The sequence below is a fragment of the Sarcophilus harrisii genome, chromosome 5 (genome assembly GCF_902635505.1).
Source record: "Sarcophilus harrisii chromosome 5, mSarHar1.11, whole genome shotgun sequence".
In the NCBI taxonomy this organism is placed as follows: Eukaryota; Metazoa; Chordata; class Mammalia; order Dasyuromorphia; family Dasyuridae; genus Sarcophilus; species Sarcophilus harrisii.
Genome location: NC_045430.1, coordinates 50,109,145 through 50,133,036, shown reverse-complemented (window position 1 = coordinate 50,133,036; position 23,892 = coordinate 50,109,145). Strand labels below are relative to the sequence as shown.

The 23,892-nt window shown below is 34.5% G+C and overlaps 1 protein-coding gene across 6 annotated transcripts in view; it reads right to left on the bottom strand.

Annotated features, from left to right (window-relative positions):
- The window catches only part of PAWR (pro-apoptotic WT1 regulator), a 138,549-nt gene that overhangs the window by 39,208 nt on the left and 75,449 nt on the right, over positions 1-23,892 (bottom strand). For all 6 annotated transcript variants that reach the window (XM_031939500.1, XM_031939501.1, XM_031939499.1 and 3 more), the window contains one exon: positions 3,985-4,113. In XM_031939500.1, coding sequence (XP_031795360.1) covers positions 3,985-4,113 — 129 coding nt within the window. The remainder of the gene's footprint in view (positions 1-3,984; positions 4,114-23,892) is intronic.

The following is a 23,892-nucleotide window of genomic DNA, read 5'->3' as shown; positions in this document are numbered from 1 at the left end:
ATCTAAATGTGACTTTTTTACTTTTACTCCTAATATTTTTTTTTTTAAAAAATAAGAATGGAAAGTAAGGCTTTGTAAGCCAAATTACTGTAAACAGAAACCAAGCTTATTCTGAATCATGCTAATTGGAGGAAGTGCCAGCACTCAACAGCTAAAGCAAGCCCAGAGTGAGAATCACACACATGAGTTGGTCAGGGGAGGGTAGGAGATTTAACAGATCTGTCTTCTTTCTTGTACATCATTGGAAGTACAAAATTCCCTTAATCAAATGTAAATGAATTCAAATGCAAAAACAAAACATTCTAAAAATCAGATAGAGTGATCCGTTCATTAACCACCAGTAAAAATGAAAATCCTTCAACAAAAGGGCAATCTCCCTCCTCCATAGCAAAGCCACCCATAAATTCCATCCTCATTCCCACCTCTGTGAAGGAACATTGCCCCTTTCATTCTCTCAATTCGTTATTTTAACACTGAAAATAAGCTTTTCCTTTAGCTAGCTCTTTCTTCCGTTCCAAGCCATGGTGATCTCTACCTTCTTTGAATTCTTGTCACAATTGAGTGTGAAAACTAAACAACTTAGTATCGCAATTTTTGCACAGGCAGTCCTATATTTCAAATCCTAGAGTCCCCTTCCCCCATGTTTGGGAATAAAGTTAAGAAAATATATCATCCTGGAAAACTTAAGTTGGTAAAAATTAAGAAAACATGAGTAAAACTAAGCACCAACATGAGTAAAACTAAGCACCATTACATTAGTAATCCAGAATAAGAGAGTTTATAAACATAGTGTTAATAACATTTGGGTGGCTGTTAAAAATATCAAGGTGAAGAAGTTATGCAGGAAATCAGATTTCCCCCTTGCCATACAATCATCTATACAGGGATATAGCCTCCATGCTATTTCTTGAACAAGATGCTCCATCTCTAGACTCCGGGCATTTTTCATCTGTCCCCCATGCTTGGACTGTTCTCCCTTCTCATCTCCAATCTTCTTTCCAAGTTCCAACTTCCCTCTTTGAATTATTTTCTTTTATTTTTTTCTGTATGTGGCATATTTACACATATTTATCATTTTCTCCACTAGACTGTAAGTTCCTGGAAAGAGCTTTTTGTCTCTTTATATCCTCACTGCTTAACAAGGTGCCTATGACATAGTAGGCACTTAAATGCTTATCGACTGCAAGAAACCAAGGATATAAGCTTAAGGAAGATGTAGGTTTAAATTGTAATATTAGCTTTATCTTATTCTTGGAAATTGTATGTTTGTGTAGAGGTAATTTTATGACAGGTTCATATTAAGATCTAAGAATTCAATTATGCACAGTGCTAAGTTATAGAGCCAGGAGATAAAAACAAGACTGTGTCAGCCCTCAAGGAAATTTTCTCCTTCCACAGGAGAGGATACAAAATGTTGGCAAATAAGTTAAGTACAATGTAGTTACAAAGCAATTTCCTGGGAGAGAAAACCCTATCAAGTAGAGGGATCAGGCATGGTCTTAGGGAAGAGGTAGTCCCTGGGATAGGCTCCAAAGAAACTAGGGATTCTTTAAGGCAGACGTTGAGCTTCACATATAAAGGTGGGGGTTTATTTGTGCAAAGACCCAGGGTCAGGAAATGAAAGGCCAGGTTCAAAAAAGAAAGAAGGATAAAATGATAGCAGGGATAAGTTTGGGTAAAGAACCGAAGCATGAAGTAATACTGGAAAGGTGGATGAACCATCCCGCTAGCATTATCCAGGACAAATTTTAGACAGGCAATACCAGGACTCCTGGTGATTCTTCCCACCCTAAATGCTGCCTTTTTCAAGAAGCAAAAAAAGCAGAGGAAATAATGGCCAGTAAAGTTGAACTTGCCTTAAAAATGGGGGGGGGGGGGAAAAACAACTATATTTTTTTTCTTCCTATTCTCTTCCCTCTAGGTTCAGAATTAGCCAGGTGGAGCAATTTGACTGATGAATCCAGTGCATAGACAAGCTACTTAAAAAGTATAATCAATGATCTGGGTAAAAAGCAAAAAGTTGGACATTTGGGTCAAGATGGGCTGTAGATCAAAGCTTTATTAGAGAACTTGTATGATGAATTCATAGGAGTCTGGGCAACTGTATGAGCCTATATACTCAGTATTACAGTTTACTATTTTCCCTAGTATTCAATTTATACTTCTCTCATATATTTATGATCTGTTCTGTATTGTTTGTGAACAGATTATAGCTGCCTTCTAAATTATAAGTTCTGTGAGAACAGGAATCAATTCTTGGTGAGACTTGTTTTAATCTCCCATAACACCTAGCACAGGCCTCTGAATAAAAGAAGTTATTGATAAATAATTGTTGAACCAAATTCAGCATCCACAAAGCACAGAATCTAAGAATTTATGAAGAAACTGAAACCCAAGATAAATGAAGTACAGAAAGAGAATATCTTATTATCTTAAAAGAATTCAAGGCATCTAGTCTACAGCAAGGATCATCCCAAAGTTACAAGAAGAACTTGCAAAGGTGAGGAATAAAGGAGAATGATAAAGATGCTACATATAAACAAAGTCCTTAATTTCTACAAGACTTCACAAACCAAATGCCAGTTTTACATCAATACTCAGCAAAATCCTAGAAAAGGTTATAAGAAAGATGACAAATTGCTATGAGTCAGCCAAGTTCAGAAGAAGCTGGGCAATATGCCTAGGAGGCCAATATCCCAAACACATTAAAGAGGGGCAGCCAGGTGGCATAGTGGATAGAGTACCAGCCACAGAGTCAGGAGGACCTGAGTTCAAATTAGACCTCAGACACTTGCCATTTATTATCTGTGTGACCCTTGACAAGTCTTTTAACCCCAATTGCCTTGCAAAAAACAAAAACCAGAAAAAGATACTGAAGAGAAAAGGTCCTATGTGTACAAAATTATCTACAGCAGCTCTTTAATATAGTGGCAAAAAACTGGAAAGTAAGGAAATGCCCATCTGAACAAATTATGGCATATAAATATAATGTAATATTATAGTACTGTAAGAAATTATAAAGGGAAAGATTTCAGAGAAACCTTGGGAAGACTTGCTTAATTCTTTTTCACCACAACAGATGTTTCAATGGAAAGGACTCACATAAAAACAAATAATGACCAAAAAAAATTTTTGTTATTTAAAAGAATAAGTTATTTTAGATTGACCTCATTTACTCTCCTGAAATAGAGGCAAGGCAAAAAGATCAAAGAAATGGTAGAACATCTTTGAAATTAACTTACTGAACAACTCTCATGCAAACCTAATGGCTAAAGTGGAGAATTCTAACTTGGATGATAGTATGATTAAGATAGATTCAGAACTGGCTAATATCCAGAATCAGTGTCATAGGATTAATGGGTCAACCTGGCTGGAAGACTCAAGGGTTTATTGCTGGCCCTGATTTCTGTTGCTTTTATTAATCATTTAGGTGCAAATTAATGCAAATTAGATGCAAAACAATGTTTCAGTTTTTTAAATTGGGAAGTTTTGATGAACTGTGCACTGGAATGAATAAGAAAATATAATACCCATCACCCCAATTTTCTTCATAAAACAAAAGCATATCTGTTTACTTTAAAAAAAAAATCAATAATATTCTGGAAGAATAGTAGTCATCAAAGATTCCATGTTGTAGGTCTCAATCAATGAACAGAAAGTAGGCATGAGTTGGAACTACTAAGTAGAAAGCAGTGATATAAGTAGGGAAGTAGAAAAAGAGATGGGTGGGTCATGTACTCACTGGAACCATAGGATAGCCAATAGACAGCTTCCTCAAAGGTATCTCAGTAATGTTAAGAGACCTAGCAGAAGGTCACCAACACACATAATGTTTCCCTCATAAACAAAGAATCATTAAAGATGAAATAAGTAGGTGATATTAGATGAAATCTGACAGCAAAATTCACTATAAATCTTTGGAAATTTGGAAGGTGACTATATTTAGATGATCTGTTGACGTGCTCATAATTTTAAAATCTTTACCTGTAACAGGGATGAACCCCCAGGGTCTGAGGTTGCAGCTTCATTCTGTTTTGTATTCTGTTGTGTGATAATATCTTCTCTTTTCCTCTCTTTTTGGCCCTCTTCATCATCTTCATATTCATCTAGACCCTAAAAAAAAGAAAGAAAAAAAAAGAACTCATTGCTATATGCAACTGATGATTCTTGTGATAGATTAAAATATTTGCATGCAATTATTAGTAATATTTGCCCCATTATTACTTTGAAAACCTATCAGATGTGTTCTTTAAAAATTGAATTTAAAAATAATTTTAATAAACTGAGCCACATATTTTAAATGCATCAAGATTGCAGACAGTTCTGAATAGTGAACCTTTCCATCATCAAAGGCAAAAACAAAAATCCTTGGGCAGGTAAGTTAAACCTTCCAAAGCCTAAGTTTCTTTACCTAAATTGAAGAGGTTGATCTAAATGTTCTAATTCCTATTGCAGCTCTAAATCTTATGATTCGTTTGTAATGCTAACAGAAATTGGCTTACTTGCAGCTCCTCCCCCAGGATATTCTATCTCCTCTCCTATGACCTATAGGATACTTCTTGACTCTAACATTAAAAAATTTATCAATCAGAGTTAAAAGATCCTATGCTATTTCTGTGAGGGAGTGAAGAGGTAGCATGACAAAATAAAATTGGAGAAAAATAAAACTTTTTGGATGAGGTAAAAGTCTGAAACTCAAACAGAAGAGGCGAATGACACAAAATAAACTAAAGATTCCTTTCCAGAAATAAGGATACTTGAAAGAATAGTGATGGTCCTCAACAGGAGCTGTCTTCTGCATATAAGGAAAGATATTTTTTTAATTTGCCTGACCAACATTCCTTACTTTCAACTTCATGGGCCAGAAATATGAGAAAGAGGTACCAACCAACTCAAGTCCAAATTGTTCTCAATCCAATTAGAAAGCAAGTCATTTTTTTATATGGCAAACAATCACAGAATGTACAGAAGTCCACTCTCCATTAAATCAAATATACTAATGACGTACTTTGTCTGCCTCAGAAGCATGGCCTGTATCATGTATCTCAGATGAAGTCTGGAAGGATGATAAATAATATTTTGGAAAGTAAAGTAACTGAACCAAAAAGGAAGTTTAAAAAGAAACCAGTGGTTTTCAATGCTAACAAAATAAAAATTCCCACTAATAGAACTACTGACCTCCAAAGTTTCTCAAATAAGGGAATTCATGCTGTTCAAAAATATGAAAACATTACGATTTAGACTCCTGTTATAGATGTGACCAAGTTTGTTGTTTTTTTTAATAACCTAATAAAATAAAAACTATGTGTAACTTCAAACAAATGCCAATTTAATCAAGACCAAAAAAAAAAAAAAACTGTCCTGAATGAATTTGTTCAGAAGAATCCAAAATGCTGAAACAAAATAAGATAAAACAAGAGATTGCATTAATCAAATAACAAATATTTATGAAACTCCTACCAGACATCTAGTACTGCACAAGATCCTGGGGAAATGAACATAAATTTTAAAAAAACAATGACCTCTACCTACTCAGAAGAAGTACACAATCAAATGAAGTAAATCTAAGTATATCATAAATAACACTGAATAAGTATAAATATGTAAAAGTTGTTAAATGTAGCAATGGTGCCAAAGAATTTTTAACTCTCACTAAATTTAAATGATAAACTGGGTGGATTAGAAATGGCCAGAGCAAAGACGAGGCTTGTTTAATTAATTTACAAGTATTTTAGAAAGCCTCTGGTATGTATCCAGGGCAGGTTGGAAGCACAGTGGAAAGAATGCCAGTGGGTTTAGAATTATAAAGACTCATCTTTTTGAGTTCAAATCTAGCCTCAGATATTTACTAGCTGTGTAACTTTAGGCAAGATATTTAACCGTTTGTCTCACTTTTCTCATCTATAAAATGAGAAGAAGATTTCAAACCAGTCTAGTTGTCTTTGCCCAGAAAAACCCAAATGGTGTCATGAAGAGTTGGATACAACTGAAGAACAATAACGTATGTACCCGTCATTATGCTAAACATTGTGGGAGAGAAAACTCTGAGCAACTTATTATCTAAAAAGAGACAACTCATAACCTCTCACTTTGAAAACATCTTGGTGAAATGCCTCACTTCTAAACTAGATAGGTTGATCCTTGGACATGCACCCCTTCTCAATATTCACTGATTATTAATTATCCTCTAATGGATGATAACAAGGCTTAGATCATTTCAATCAGTTATGCTGATGCTCTGTATTTCATTTGTTTCATTAGTCTGGTTTGGTATGCTTCATAAAATTCTTTAAATGATGGAGACATAACAGACACAATTCAATCCCTTCCTAATAAGACACTATCCTGCTAACCTCATATAACTAAGGAAGTGATACTGACCCCATATAATTCTTGTTCTAATTTTGCTCCTAAATGTGTGGCAATTCAGAAATCTCAAATATTTTCCATCTAAACCACTTTTATCCAAATATGGAAGATATTCTGTGTGACATTTGCACATCTGATCTTAATATAAGGAATCCACAGAAATTCCTTAGGTTTTCTAGCTTCTCAAACATTTGAGGCTGAAAAATGAACATGTTCCTATAGCCTTCCACCCCACTATGGAAAATAGGGCAGTTTAAAAAAAAAAAAAAAAAAAAAAAAAAAAAAACATGAATCACAATGATGGGGAATGCTTAGAACACCATCTGTCTTACCAATACTAATTATAATGAATAGGACCAAAAAAAAAAAAAGGTCAGAGAAGATGAAAACCGCTAGAAAGGAAGAAAACTACTTATTAATGACCCATTTTAATTTGGCAGAATTTCTGAAAGAAAGATAAGTAAAAACAACTTATGTGGCATGTGGGTAAAACAACTGGCAATTGTGATTCTGAATTAGTAAATAAATAGTCACCATGCCTTTCAAACTAGAGATTATAGTCACACCATGAAGAACACTGTAGACATTCTGAGATACCTCCCTCCTTGATAGGATTCATTTCATTTTCCTCTTTAAACTATCAATATTTTATCTTTTTTTTTCCTAACTTAAAAAGAAAATCACTCTTAAAAAATTTAAAAATATATATTTTTTTTTGTGGGGGAAGGAAGAAAGCAGGAGTGTCTTGTGTGGGACGGGTGCTAGACCCCCTTTCCCAAATTAACTAATCAGAGTTAATTAATTAACAGAATTAACTTATCAATTCAGGTACAAAAAGACAGCATTTATTTAGTCCCTGCAGGGAGAGGCCCAAGTATACCTAGGAGGCATCCTGGCTCCCACCATATGCTCTGTGGAGCTTGTTAAGAGTACAATAGCAAAAGACCCCCATCTTTTCATTGGATAGACTAAAAGGAAGTAATTATCCTTGACCAATGGTCACCAAAGTTGTCTGCTTCCTGTGGGTCACTCACATCACTTTCTGTAGCTGGCTTAATCTTTTAGAGATCTCTAGGCCCAGAGATCATGTTTCCTGCAACCTGAGGTCTAAGGCCTGATCTTCCAGCTCTGGGAATAGGGATCATGTGACTTAGGCCTACTCTATCTTCACCCAGTCCCATTTAGTCTGAAACTTTTCATGCAACAATTTATCTGCAAGTTAAAACTCTTAAATCTTGCCTGAGGATGCTAAGTAGTACAAGTGATTTTATCCATGGTCCCACTGTTGCAAGATTGGCTGAAACATGACTTCCATTTTACTCTTTATTCACTACTAATAACACTATAGTTGAAGTTCACTAATACATTATTAGTTGTTCACAATTAATAATTCCCATTATGATCCATGTACTTGTCTTCACTAGCCAGGAATATCATTCTGAAGTTTAGTGGATTGAACAAGGTACCAAAACTTACTAAAACAATCCTTACAGAGGGAATGATGAATCTAATCTACAAATCTTGCCTACATTTTGCCAGGTCCAGGCTCATTAATTCAGTTCAAGAAGCATTTATCAAATGCTACTATGTACAAATCACTGTGCTTGGAATACAATGACTAAAAGAGCACTTTTTGTCCTCAAAGATTTACATTCCTCTAGTGGCAAATGGAAAAAGGGGGAGATGCACTAACTTTGAACAGGGAGGGGAAAGTAATTCCAATTGGATAATACAGAAGACTCAATTATATTGCAATAAAGGAAGACATTTAAGGAACAAGTACTTTGTGGCCTATGGCTTATTCAAAATCAGGACTGAAATATGACACAACAGAGGGGGAAGAAAAGGCTCATAAATAAATTTTGGAATTATTTCTTTTCTTGCTCCAATTCAATAGAAATGTTTTAAAGTACCTCCTATAACTAGTCAATGTTTTGTGTTGGGGATTTAAAGGAAAATGAGACAGTTCCTACCCTGAAGGAGCTAGCATTCTATTGGAGGAATCTGATATAGAAAAATAAGAGTGTGTGTGCCCACAAAATAAATAGAAAGTATTGGGAGAGAGGGGCAGGGAGGGAGAAGTGGAAAGTGCCAACTAGAGGGAGTGGTTCCTCAGCTAAAAACTAGGACGTGGGAGTGGGGATGGGGGTGGATCTCTAAGTGGGCAGCCAGGTGAGGAGAGAGCATTTTAGGCATAGTAGTGAAAAAGGAAATGAAATTTGGCCAATTTGACTGTATTCTAGGGAATAATGGATAATAAGGCTTGGGAAAAAATGGGTTGGACCCAATGATGAAACAGAAGACTGCAGTTTATCCTAGGGTCAATAGGGAGCAGGCCAGAGCCCAGAATCAAAACTGTTTTATTCTTTTAGTGAAATTCATATTTTATATATATTTCACCAAATTGACCAGAAAAAGCCTTTTTATTCCCAGCACTAGCTGCATTCACCTCACCATCTTCTTCCTCACAGGACTGTGTGCCAATATTCTTAAAAAGGAAGATCCTACTACTTAAATGGCAAAATGATATTTATCATTCAATTCATTTTGCATATAGATCAAAGATCAAAGTAGTTAATTAAGGCCAGAGAGTTTTATCATCAGATCAACTGAAGAATAATGAATTTTCAGTCACAGCAACTCCTGAAAAACCATCTACCAAGATGTAAATATATCAAAGTATATACCCCAACTTCATCAAGAACCAAATAGGTCAAACTAACTTTATTTCCTTTGGTAGGCTAAGTACAACAGATGAAAATCACACCTATAATATACTTAAATTTCAGCAAGGTACATAGTCTTGTTATCCTGTTAGATAAAACTGAGAGCTACACACCAGGTGGAAAAAGTGACCACATTAACTAAATCAATATATTTAAAATATATTTTAAATTTCCAACTTCTCTAGAAGAACAAGAATAAGCACTGCTAACGAGCCTTCCTCCTCATCTATGTGCAAAAAGCTTATCCAAAATATAATTTAACCACAGAAATCTGTGGAAAATTCACCTTTAACTTATGAACTAGCCCTCTTCAAGGTGCTGAATAAGCAACGCAACATTTGTTCTTTACAGAAGGTATATATCTGAGGACAACCTAACCTCAATTTCAGTCATCTAATCTTCACATAAAAATTTCTTGGGCAATATGTCTTTGTGTTCAGAAACTTGATCCTTTGTTCAGTGTGATTAAGGGTATGAGTTACAAACAATTTTTCTCTATATTACTGTGGTTTTTTGATGATTATTTGGATTAATTTTGAAATTAGTTTCAGATTTTATATATATATATATATATAAATAAACTCATTATAATCAAGTGTAATTCATATATTGGGTTCTATAATATGAATTAAAGCCAGAATACGAATAATATCTGAATAACAAAACCAAACTATTAGATTCTAGAATCAAATGATATTATAATGAAAAATCTAACAAGAACCATTTTATTCTAAGCAAGGGGATATAGACAAAAGTTAGAATCTCTTGAGGACCTTAGAATTTTGATAATAGCTCAGAGAACTGTCCATTCTTTTGCTCATTTTACTTTCTAAAGAAAACAAAATTTGAATTCTGAAGGACAAAAATAATTATAAAGAACTGAAAACCGAAGGTGATAAAGGAGAAAAGTCAGATCAAGCTGTTCTCCTTGAATTCAAATTTGAGGATACCAGAATGAACAGGCAAGTTGGAATTTGTTTAGCTACTTTCTTGATCTTTGAAAGCTCTTGGAAAAGGGGAAAGGTACTTTAAGATTATCTAAGTTTTCATTAAGGAGAAAAAAGGAGGCATTTGTAAATGGAAGCTTAATGAGTTTGACTTTACACTGACAATGAGATGGTTTGTTAGCAATTAGAATGGGAAATGATCATTAAAAACCAATGTGGTCTCATCAACAACATATCGAAGTAACTTCATTTCATTTGACAGGGTAATCTCAGTGGTAGAACAGATTAGGTACTTGAAAGAGTCTTATTTTTAATGATATTATTATGGACAAAACTGAGAACTATAATAGGTTAGATGAGATAGTTCCATTATTTAATATTTTAGGGACATACATCTGTCCTTGGGCTTTAGAATATTAAGCCAAAATCTAAAAAGATCTTGACAGGCCCAAAAGAAAAGTCAAAATGATTCAAATTAAAATTCATAAAGGTAATTAAAAATTTATATATTTAGAGACTGATCAATTAACTTCACAAATACAGTCTGAACATAATAGATATCAGCAAATAAGAACAGCTGATCATAGTTGGCATTTATATAACTCATACAATGTTCCAGGAATTGGTTTATGCTTTACGTATATCACCTCAATATTATCTCATTTAATCTTCACAATAACTCTGGGAGATTTTACAGATAAGGAAATTGAGGCAGATCGAGATTAAGCAACTTGCTCAGCAATAAATACTAAGTATCCAAGGTAGACCCAGTGCTCTATCATCTGTATCAATACATTCAAGAAAATGATCTAGGAATTTAGTAGACTAAAAAACTCAATGGGGCAATAATGAGACATTGCAGTAAAAACAAAATAAAAAATGAACCCCCCCAAATTTTTCTAATATACAAAACTATTATTTTCCTACACTCTTCCTTAGATTAATGTACATCATGAGTTCTAAATTTTAGGATTAAACTAGGATGGTTCTATAAGAGAGTGACTAAGATGGAAGTGAGACCAGAATATGCTAAAAAAATGATTGGCTTCTATCTTGTAGAAGGGAAAAAATGAGGGAAGGATGATAGCAATCTTCAAGTATTTGAAGAGTTATAATTTGGATAGATTAGTTTTGTTAGAAACAATTCTGAACCCCAAATAAGAGCATACTAAATGAACAAATTCAGGATGAATGAAGCAGTATAAACTTTTGATATATTCCTGCAGGAAGTGGGTATGAACCTTGAGATGAGCGCACATACTTTTCAGAAAGAAAAGTCTTTTATCCCTTATCCTCACCACAAAGTTCTTTTACCTCTCCAATGGTTGAGGTGATGAGGTTAATATTCTTTTCTGATGATCCTACAATATACAGCTACATACTTTGCATGATCATTAAAATGAGTGTTAATTCTGGGGAGAAATTAATATTTATGAAGTACTTAACCATGGCACATTGGAACTAAGTTAAAACCTTTGTCCTAGTATAGCTTTTTTTTTTTTTAAAACTACTAAACTAGTTTTGTCCAGTTCTACCCAGTTTCAATTGGTTTCAGGAATTTCCATGCTCCCCTCCCTCAGGACTAATTCTAATTTCAAAGTTCTAGATTATCTTCACTATGAATAAGTATTGCTTCTCACAATCTTACTCTAATTTAGTTTTCAAAGACAAAAAAAAAAAAAAAAAAATAGAAGCCCAGGGAAATGTTTGGAATTGAAGCATAAAAAAGCTTCTTAATGTAGATTTCCAGAGATGGTATTTCATATCCTAGTTATAGTAACTAGGGCTATGGTCAAGAAATAATAAAACAAAATATAAAAAAATGAAAATATAGAAGAGAATGTCAAAGAATTTAAAAACAAGAGATCTGGAGAATAGATCAAGAAAAAAATTGAGAATCACTGGACTGAAATCCATGGTCAAAGGAAAAAAAAAAACAAAAAACAAATATACTATGTAGACTAGTGACTTTGCCTTCACTGGGTTTTATGGAAGAAACGCGATAATTGCTTGGGGATTTTTTTATTCGTTTTAGGTTCAACTATTTGTTCTTTTGGGGTCAATAAATCTGTTAAATCTAGGAAATATCAGAGCAGTAGAGAAACGTTTGGTAGAGTATTAAAGGAGCCACCTGTTAGTGACTGCTGGGGATCTAATTCGGTCCAGCAGAATAGATCCCTTCATATGAGAGGATGATGAAGATACAATTAGACTGAGAGGCAAGTTCCCTCTAGTCTGCAATTTATTTCATTCTTAATTCACAAGCAACATCTGTGCCAGTAAAGACTGATTTGCAATTCGTTCAAGTGTGTTATGATTCACAGCTATGGGGGCTTTCAGAGAATCAATATGTCCCTTACACTTAGGCGTGGTCCTTAAAAATTCCCCATTTTTGTTTGATGGGAACATTATTTCCCCCCCAACAGCATTGTCATTAAGTTTGTCCAATATTGTTAAGTGGCTATTACCCAAGTCTGAATGTTGAGGAATGCAAACAGCACTATAAAAGTCTTTTCCGTCCTATTCTTCTAGATGGTTGCAGGGTGAGAGGCTACAGCAGGTTTTGAATCTTGTAAAATGTAATTTACTCTGACATTATCTAACATCATAATAGTCCATCATGGAGGCAAACTTTCTGACAAACGGACAAGTAGGTTTGTAGTCAGAGTAGGCACTTTTCATAAGTCCCTCATCAATCTCCTGGCTTGACCCTGTGATGTGTTGGCCCATTTTAATTACCCCAACTGAAAAAGTCTTACCAGGGTCTCTTCCTTCCCTACAGGTTACTAAAGGTTCCTTTAGCTCTCAAGTGATGCTGCTGCTTCTTTATTTCTTGTGCCTCTTGTTGGGCGCCATTTATTATGGGAGCCACCTGCTCATGACTGCTGGGGATAATTCTGTCTAGGGGAATAGATTCCTTCATGTGAGAGGATGATAATGATACAAGGAGACTGAGAGGCAGTTATATTCTTTGACCTCTCTACTCTTCTCTCTTGTCTATAATTTATTTCATTCCCAATTCACAAGCAATATCTGCGTTAGTAAAGGCTGTTTTGCAATTCCTTCAAGTGTGTTATGATTCACAGTTGTGGGGGCTTTCAAAGAATCAACCTGCCCCTTCACACTTAGGCATGATCCTTAATAGTAATTTTAATTACTTTTTAAAAAGTAATACAGAAGAGAGTGCCTATAATTTCTACAGCTACCCATCTCTCATTCATCTTTGGTCATCTGCATGACAAACAGCTTTATAGATAACAATAAAACCTAAGTTGAAAATGGGTCAAGAACTTGCCTTTCTTTGTGTCCTCTTGGCATAAAATAATGCTTGGCACACAGTAGGAGCTTAATTAATGCTTGTTGACTGAGTGATCGAAAAAGGAGTAGCACTGATACACCCAAATAGAGTAATTACATTTCTTTTTCCATAAATATGGAGTGAAAATTTTAAGAAAATCTCACTCTACACTCCCATGTATCCATTGCCTTCCAACATATGTATCAATCCTATCTGAAGCTATTCACACTGTCAAAAGACATCAAGTCCACTATATACTCATATAAAGCCAATTCCTTTTATGTCACTAGAGGATAACAACAGCAACAAAAATAATAACAATAATTAGAATTTAAACAGAATTTTAAATTTGCCAAGTAATTTACAAATATCTCATTTGATTCTTACAAGAACCATGTATGGTAGGTGCTTTTATTATTTCCACTTTATAGATGGGGAAATTCAAGTTACAGAAGTTAAATGACTTGGCCAGAGTCACACCAATGATTATACCCAGGTCTTCCTACCTCAAGGATTGGTGTTCTATCCATTATCCCACTCAAGATTCATCAATAAATGTCACTGTTTTCTCCCCCCCCCCCCCCAATCATTTCAGTCCTGTTTAACCCTCTGTGACCCCATTTGGAGTTTTCTTGGTCAAGATACTAAAGTAGTTTGCCATTTCCTTCTCTAGTTCATTTGATAGATGAAGAAACTGAGGCAAAGAGGGTAAAGTGATTTGCCACACAATGTCTGAACTTGGGAAGAAGAGTCTTTCTAACTCTAGATCCAGTATTCTATCCATTGAGTCACCTGGCTGTCCCAATAAACATCAAGAATCAATTTGCTAGTATGGAAAGTCTTTTTACTAATGAAAATCATTTAATATGTCAAATACATTGGAAGATATTACACTGGGAATTCATCTTTGTATGTCAGTGACCAGTTAAGCCAATCGTATGATTTTTATAAGGAAACCACCCCCCCCTAACATATATGGTAATCTATGTCATTAATTAATCCTTTTAACAACCTTCCATTGTACATTATCTTCATTTTATAAAATTTATTTTTAAAGAACTTGTAATAGCACAAAAACCAAGCATTTCAAAATTAAGAAGAAAAAGATCCATCTGAGTTCTAAAGATCTGAAATATAATCTCCATTTGGATAATGATCCCCAAACCTAGAGGGTAAGTAAGAACAATTATAGGATCTCAATTTTTGAAAATGCAGATAGTCCTCACACCACTATTACCCCATTCCTATCTGATAGGAGTTTTATCATGCATTATATCCACCATACCACCTCCCTCTAAGATCCCATCAGACCTCTGTCTTAAGCAGTGTCAGATTCCCTAAACAGCAATAAATGTGATGAAGAAGATGGCAATCTTTTCGTGTATTCAGCAGATATTCCAAAAACTTCTGAGAATTCCTTAACTCCAGAAGTTAGGTCAAGGTTCATAGTCTTCACAGCCATTAAAGAGAGACAGCTTCCCTTTTTGAGGAGACCCAAACTAAAATGTAATATTACCACTAAATTCTTCCTGAATTTTCATCTCTATTTAGTTTAAGACAGATATTGGTAAGGTGAGACCAAATAATAATAAAACAAAATATAAAAAAATAAAAATATAGAAGAGAGAATGTGAAAGAACTTATAAGAAAAAACAACAGATCTGGAGAATAGGTCAGGAAAAAAAAAATAAGAATCATCAGACTACCTGAAATCCATGATCAAAGGGGAAAAAAAAGAACTGACCCAGTAATATATTGTGTGACTTTGCCTTCACTGGGTTTTAGTGGAGGGTTGGGGGAAGCAAAATACCATAATGTGGAAGAACTAGACAAATTCTACAACCTAGTGACAAGAGTTTTCTGTATGATTTTAAAACAAGCACATAAGAAGTGTTAATTTATTTACTCTTTAAATATTCATTAGCTTTAATATATGACAAATCCCTTATCATTAGCCCTCTAATATTACTCCTATTGTACTTGTAATTATGGTATTTGTGGGCCAATTTGATCTTTCCCATTACCCTCGGTGGTACAGTGGATGGAATATTGGATCTAGAGTCAGGAAGCCTCATTTTTCTCAGCTCAAATCTTGCATCACACTTATTAGCTGTTAGATACTGGGCAGCAAATCACATATCCTTGTATGCCTCAGTTTCCTCATTCATAAAATGAGTTGAAGAAGAAAATAGCAAACCACTTCAGTATCAATGCCATGAAAACCCCAAATGGAATGATGAAGAATCAGACTGGACAACAAATTAGATAGATTATAAATTCCTTGAGGGTAAAGCCATTTTCATATTTAGATCCCTTGCATTAAGCTTAGAAGCAAAAATGGGATTATGAGAATAAAATGATTTAGAACTGGGAAGGGACCCCGAAGATCTTCTATATAGGGATTCTTAGCTTTTGGAGTGTCACAAACCCTTTTCCAGTCTGCTGAACCCAATGGAGCCTCTACAAAATTAATATTTTAAGATAAGTGAACAAAAAAAATTATATATGTCAAAATACAATGTCATTTTTTTTTTTTTTAAAGTTCAAAGACTCCAGATTAAGAATCCCTGATCTGGTTAAATCCTTTCATTTGAAAGATGGAAAAAAAAAAAAATAAGCTCAGAACTCACAAAATAATTAGCAAAGCTGTTATTGGAATCTAGATCCAAATCCGTTCTCCTTCCAGTATATCAACACTTGAAAGCTAATCTAACATAGTAAATAATCATTTCTCAAATGTTCATTTTAATTAACATTGAGATTAGCTAATTTTCAGCTTTTAGCCAGCAGATCAAATCCTTATGGCATAGAAACAACAGAACTTGCTTCTTGGTTGACATCACTGCCAATGTATAAAATCATAACTTATTTTATCTTTATCAAGCTATAAGTTTAACACTGAGTGACAGTGGTGGTATTAGTGGGGGTTTTTTTCTTCTCTCATTCTTTGGCTTTTCTCCCTAGGTGATGATTCAGGTAGGCATATACTTTTAAAAAATTTATTTAGACAAATTTAAAAAGAATAAACACCACACCTCATCAAATATTAAATCTCCCTTCAAAGGCTAAAAAGATTTTAAGCTTACAATATAGTCCTAGATCCAACTCCACTTAAAAAAAAAAAAAAAAAAAAAAAAAAAAACTTAATAAGCAACATTTTTACCAAGCTATTCCATTACATTTGGAATGAATGGCAGAAGAATCATTCCAGATGCTTGTTAAAAACCAAACCCACAAACTTGACTCACAAGCAAGTCCTGACAAGCCACAACATCTAATGGGCAAGTAGAAGTACAAATGTTGCATCAAACTTTTTATAATGTTATGATTCAAAATAAAGAATCGCTGTCTCACTAATATTGGAGCTCCCCCTTCCCCTCCCAGAGGAATACTTTTCTTTTGGGTGTTCTAAAACTGGTATTCTTCAGTGGCAAGATGTAGGATAGGATGTATTCCAATGATGTCTACCTTTATCTATCTAATCTTCACTTCATTATTAAGCTCTTCTCTTACTCACTAATAAATAATGCATTCAGAATGCATTCATTTTTCCCTTATGGCATCCCCAAATCTTGCCTCCTTCAAGTCCTAGCTAAAAAGCCACCTCCTTCAAAACATCTTTCTTGACAACTGGAAAATGCAGTAAATAGCCTTATATTCCCCTTTCTTTCCAGTCTGTACTTTAACACCTGACCAGTTCCTATCACATGCCTTGGGACTCTGAAATAGGGTAGGGGATTATTCTGCTTTTTGTACCCCACCTTGTTCCTTACTAGCTCCAGGTCTATAGTATTAAACTTAATATTCACACACTTGATACAACTGTACCTACAAATTAATTCAATGGTTTAAAAATCTCATTCTGATTTCCAAAGTAATTCACATTTTATTACAGCAAAATCCCCACTTGTTCAACTAATATTTAGAACCCCCAATGATAAGGCCCAATCTTCAGATACAGGTCAATTTGCTTATTACTCACTTGTGGAATTTTTGTTAAATCAGGACTTCTTTGAATGTCAATTTCCTGAAATACCCCCAGAGAGTAAACTTGACTTTTTTTGCACGCTGTCTAATAACTTTCCTTGAACATTTTTCACATTCTGCTTTGTCTTAGTTATTTATCTTCACCTCCTTTTTCCTGCTAATATAAAAGTTCTTTGCTTATCTTTCTATCTCCCACAGAGTACACTTAAAAAATATTTGTTGAAGTCACAAAAAGAATCTTCAGCAGCTATCCAGACCAAACCATTTCTTGAAGAACTCTCTATAACATTCAACACATGGTCTACCATCTAATTGTTTGACCAATCAAAACCCTCTTTCTCTCAATCCCCCCTCCTACTCACCCAACATTGAAAAAAAAATATTGATAACCCACCCCCACTTTTATCCACCAACATTGCTACTTCCTCAAGACATTCTATCTCTCATGCATTTTCACTTAATTTTCTTCCATCTTGGCTTCCTTTAAGACCCAACTAACTAACCTTCCACAGAAAGTCTTTACTATCTTTATTCCTAGTAGCTTCCCTCTGTTGATCATTTCCAATTTATGCTGTATGTATCTTATTTGTACATAGTGATTTACATTGTTTCTCTCATTAGACTGGGAGCTCTTAGCACAGTGCCTGACACAAAGTAAGGAACAAATTGGAGACCTCCATTCTTGAAGGAAAAGCCAAGGTAGACTTGGCTATTATTCTAAATAGCTCTAATATATTTCTAAAATATTATTATTTTAAAATATTATTATTCTAAAATAGCTCTAATAATTAGGACATTTTATTCTCTACATCTCACTTTTTTTTCTCTTAGTAAGTACTACCTATTTTTCTACTGATTTATCAAGAATCCATGCCTATCAACACTCAGGGAAGCCTAATAATAGTCATCTTTGGAGTTTTCCCCCTAAGGCTGGATGACAAAGAATAAACTATCAAACTCTATCTTTAGCAAGCTGGCCTTAGACACCAAACCATACTTCCTCTTTACATATTATCTATACATCTTACTGCCTCTGCTATTGTGTCCCTCCACCTTTTATTCCTAGAAAAGTTTATTTCTTTAAAGGAAATGTGAAATAACTGTTCTATATAACTATGAACCAACACTTTTTTTTTCCTCATAGCTCTATTTCTGGGTACCACTACTGAATATATGCCATCTTCCCCTCTTCAAATGCAATCTCCATAAGTGTAAGGGCTATTTTACACTTATGTCAGTAGAGTTTTAGCTAAGTGCCTGATACATAGCTTTTTCATTCATCCTCTCTCCCAGATCATACTTCTGGGGTTAAAGTTCCTGTTTTGATATATTCAAAGATCCTGTCTAATCATGGTCTAATAAGAGAGTGCTGGATTTGAAGACAGGAAGAACTAGGGGTTCATGTTACCTCCTCAGTCACTAGGTGCATGATCTCCGGCATGTCACTTAACCACTTAACCTCAGCTCTTAATCTGGATTAGATGGTTGAACTCTAAGGTGACTACAAAATCTAAATCCTATGAGCATATGAATTCTATGAACATGAGCTATATATGATATATGAAGAAAAATCCATTTTAGGGAAACAGTCCCCAGGGACAACAGACTCACTCAGAATGGTTTCTGGTACTAAACTAGCAGAACTTTCCATTTCTATCATTTGAAATGTTTTACCTCCAAACAAAAAAGGAATAATTTTTTAAAGTCAACATATGCAAAAGATCTGAAATAAACAAAATTAGATGTGAAGTATAAGCAGCAGGATTTCTGAAAGTACTGTACTAAAATCTAGCTCTCTCTTGCTTGGTTTTTCTAAGCCTCATATTTGGGGAATACTTGTTATTATTTTCTATAAACAGACATCTGATGATTGGGAGTGGGGCTGGGAATATTATTAAGACAATAGTGGACCAGACCTAAAAGCTGGCTTCTCGAAATTCATACATATTTTAATAAGAAAAATGACAGACTGATTTGTATTCATATTTGATCAGTTAATATGGTAGTATGTCATTAGGAGTTGAGCAATTATCACCCTTTCCCCCCTTCCCTGAAAAAAACAACCCACAACTCTTATGAACTCTCCAAGAGAGCTGAAATCTGTGTTTGGGATTTTCCATGCTTATCTCAATCATGAGAGGCAGCATAGCACTATAGGGCTAGCCTCATGAAGACCAGGTTTCAAAAGTCCTGCTTCTGACACACACTGGTTAGTGTTAATCTGTACAATTCAATTAACTATACCTTTTTCCCTCCCTATGTTTATCCAGGAAACTTTCTAAAGACAAGAAACTGAAGAGCAGATCTGCTTTTGTTGAGAATGCTTCCTCTGGAAGTTCCCCTTCATTAGTGAGATCACAAGTCTATCAAGGATATTGAAACAGGGACATCAAGGATTTTAGGAAAGGCATCAATTGAAAGCATCTAAGAAATCAACCAGCTTAGTTAGGGGTTCAAGGTTTATATCACATTAAAAGCGGGTGTAGGAACTTAAAATGACTTGGAGGAAAAGGGATAACTATTTCCAAGTATCTGAAATACAATAAAGGAGCCACAGGAAGAAGTAGCAAAGAGGCAAAATTCAGCTTCGTGTAAATATTTCCTAACATTATAGCAATACACCAGAGTGGAATGGGCTACCTCCAGAGATGAAGAGCTACCCTTCATTAGAGTTTTTAAATCAAGGCTAGAGGGCTGATTATGATATACCCTAGATTCCTGTTCAGGTAAATGCTGGACTGTAGATTCTACTTACGCACAGATGTTTATCGAAGGATGAAAATAACTCCAAAATTTTAAAGATGTAGCTGTTTTATCTTGTCTGGACCCCCCCCCCCCCAACCCCACTTTGGTTCCCTTTTCTTTCTCAGTTGGATCTCCTCTTATCACAGGAAGCCAGGTTTCCTGATTTCTAGCTCTCTCTCCAAACACAAAAAGACCATAGTAGGAATAACAGAATGAATCACTGGGTGTTAATTCTCCCATACTTTTAAGGATTTGGAATGACAAATTCTATTTCCCTTAAAACATTTCAGTCCTCTTAAGTATGACACCTTGATTGTGAGATTATGTGACTGAATTGTATTATCCTTTAGAGTAACCACGAATTTGGAATGAGGGGAGGAGTCTGTGGGGAAGGATAAAGAGTTCTGCAATAAACATCTTATATTCAAGATACAAAAGAGACATCCAGTTTGAGGTATCTACTAACAGGCAGTTGGGTATGCAAGACTAGATCTCAGGATACTGGTGAGGACTACATAAACAGAACTGAGAATCATCTCAAACCCACATCATCAAGTTCCATACAAATCATTGAAAATGTTTCATAGATTAGACCCAACCTCCTTTCAGTTAAATTTCTCATTACCCTATTTCCCCAAAATTGATAAGGTAGAAAAATAAAGAGCCCAAAACACAATCTCATCTGTACCCTGTTTACCTCCCTACCCAGCTTCTATCCCCAGCATGATAAGTAGAGTGATTATTAAGAACCTACAACTCTAACTTCACCACTATAAAAATTTTGCTTGACCCAGTAATAGCCTTAATAGTTAAACTACAAGTTTAGTTAGAGAAAGACTATGACAGGTTGGTGAAAAGAAAGGAAGATGAGGAATCTTCATCTCTGTGGAAAGTAGGGGAAGAGAAAAGGGAGGAAGGAAGGAGACAACAGTGGTAAGGAAAAGGCAATAGTGGTAAAGATGGGGATCATTTAAATAAAACATGATCTCAGAAGAAACTGTTGACACTGGCCTGAATGCAGATGCTGGAGAAGTAAAAGTAAAGAGAGAAAAACTAAAAAGTTCGTTAGGCTGTGTCAAAGTTATGCTAATTACAGTCATTTATGGGAACTGTTTCCCATTTATGCCTCATTACCATATAGGCACAATAATGATTATGTGTACCATTAAGTATTTATCAGATTAACTTTCTTTCAAATTTTATTGGATAAATTCAGTCAACTCTATGTGTGTCTGCTCAGTCTTCTTAAATTATTAATTATGAATTATTGTCGTCTGCTCATGAAGTGTGATCAACTTGATGAATATTTAAAAAAAAAAAAAAAAAAGGAAAGCCTCAAATGCAGGGAGAAATGCTTCAATAATTAGTAATCTTTAAAGAAGTCTTATCCTCCCCTAAGAACAGGAAGAATTATCCTTCTAAATACAGTGATTAGCTATTTACCACTTTTCCAGACATGAAAGGGAAGGCAGCTTACTGAATTTTTTTAAAAAATGTAACTGGGGAGGACCTCAGATGCCTAAATCTAGTCCAGGAGGGTTCTTAAGCTGAGCCTGTGAAATGAGGTTTTTTTTTTTTTTTAAATAGTTTGATAACTATCGCAATACAATTGGTTTCCTTTGTAATCCTGTCATTTTATTTTATGCACATTTAAAAAAATAATATGAAAGGATTTCCTTTCCTAGACCACCAGAGGGGTCATAACACAAAAAAGATTAAGTATCCTAGGTTCTAGTCCAACTTCTTCATTTGACAGAGAAATTGCAACCCAGAAAAGTTAATCAACAACAGAGTCAGAAATGGACTCCAGGACTCTTTCTACCACATCACTGAGATAACAGACAATTCACCAAAAGAGACTACCCAACCTCTTTCCCTAAAGATATTTAGGAATACCAGAAACCTATTTAGGGGAAGTCATACAACTGGAACTTTGAAAGGAATTAGTTGGTAATGGGTGAGATGAACTATTGAACTATTCCAAATAATTGGTGAGCCTTCAGATCATAATGATATTTCTAAGAATATTTTAAAAGAAAGACCCAGGAGCAATGATTTGGGTCCAATATCGGATGCACTGATAACTAATTTGGGAGAACAACTACTGAACTCTAAGCTCTATTAAGTGCAAGAATCCTGTTTGAATTAAACTCAACTCTGTTAATAAATCTTTCCTCTTACTCATCTAATAAATATTTGTTATTGAACAGACTTCAAGAAATAGAATTAGCATTAATGAGAATCCCGCCTTCATGAGGCCAGCTGACAAGGTTTCTGTATCAACCAATTTGAAGTATTTACAAACTGGATTCTCAGCAAGGACTGGGATTTCAAAGGCCCAGAGTTCATTTTGTTTGACTGCATATCAGTTAAAAAAGCACTCCCAAATAAAGAGAAAAGTAACAGGACAGAAGACAGATTTTTGTTAATTAAAAATAAAATCTAATTAAAAAATAAGAGTTCTTATCAAGATTGTGATAAACAAAATTTAGATCCAGGATATACTAACTAATCAATTAATAGCCTCTAATCCAGAAAATACCCTCAAATAAATTAAGGAAGCTTATTGTAGCCATTCTTAAGTGGTTTTTTTTTTTAAATCTAATTTAAAGACTGATAATTGGAAGCCAGGGGAAAATTCTGTGAAAAAGGAGGGAGAACAACTTTCTGGATACTTGTGAGCACTGCCTCAAATACTCCTTTGAATGTGAACCCATTCAATGTCTAAACAATTCTTTTAAGGTTCAGGGCTCCATAGAGAAAATCCAGTGATTTCAAAAAGGTCTGGAGAGACTTAAATGAACTGATGTTAAGTGAAGTGAATAGAACCAAGAGAACATTGTACACAACAACAAGATGATCAATTGTGATGGATGTGGCTCTTTTCAACATCGGGGTAATTCAGACTAGTTCCAATGGTCTTGTGATTGAGAGAGCCATCTGTACCCAGAGAAAGAACTGTGAGGACTAAGTGAGGACATCACAATATTTTCACCTTTTTTTTTTGTTGCTTGCTTTTTTCCTCATTTTTTTCCTTTTTGATCTTATTTTTCTTGTGCAGCATGATAATTGTGGAAATAAATGCACTTTTCAAAAAAACACATATTGGATTACCTGCTATATAGGGAAAGGGGAGAGAAAAGAAATTTGGAACACAAGGTTTTACAAGGGGTGAATGCTGAAAACTATGTTTTGAAAATAAAAAGCCTTTAAAAAAAAATTAAGAATCACACTAACCAGTTGTTGCAATCAGCTGAAAATTCAATAAGGAATAATTTTAAAAGGTTATTAAACTGCCTGTTCATGTCCTTTGTGTCCACGTATGTACTAGGGAATGCACCTGATTCATAAAGTAAGTCTTTTATAAGACTTTGGATGTCAGACTTATCAGAAATATTTTTGGTAAAGAATTTTCTCCCCAATCTATTTCTTTCCTTTTTGATCCAGATGAATTTATGTTTGTTGTATAAAAGCTTTTTATTTCTATTTAATACAAAATTCATTTCTGATATAAATCTGACATTTAACATCTCTAAATAATGACACAAACATATTAAGATTCATTCTACAGAAGTTAAGTGATTGAGAGATTACAAATAGGCAAGTCTTGAAACATGTGATAAATAATGTAAAAAAAAGGTGTCCAAAACTGCTTCTAAATAAGAAAAATACAAATTAAATGCCATTCTATATTTCTTAAATTGGCACCAAAAAAAAAAAAAAAAAAAATCAATGACAAGAAAGGCTGCACATAGACCAAGATATTTATAGTGGAACTTTCTTTGGTAGCAAAAAATTAGAAATAGAGTGCATCCCATTT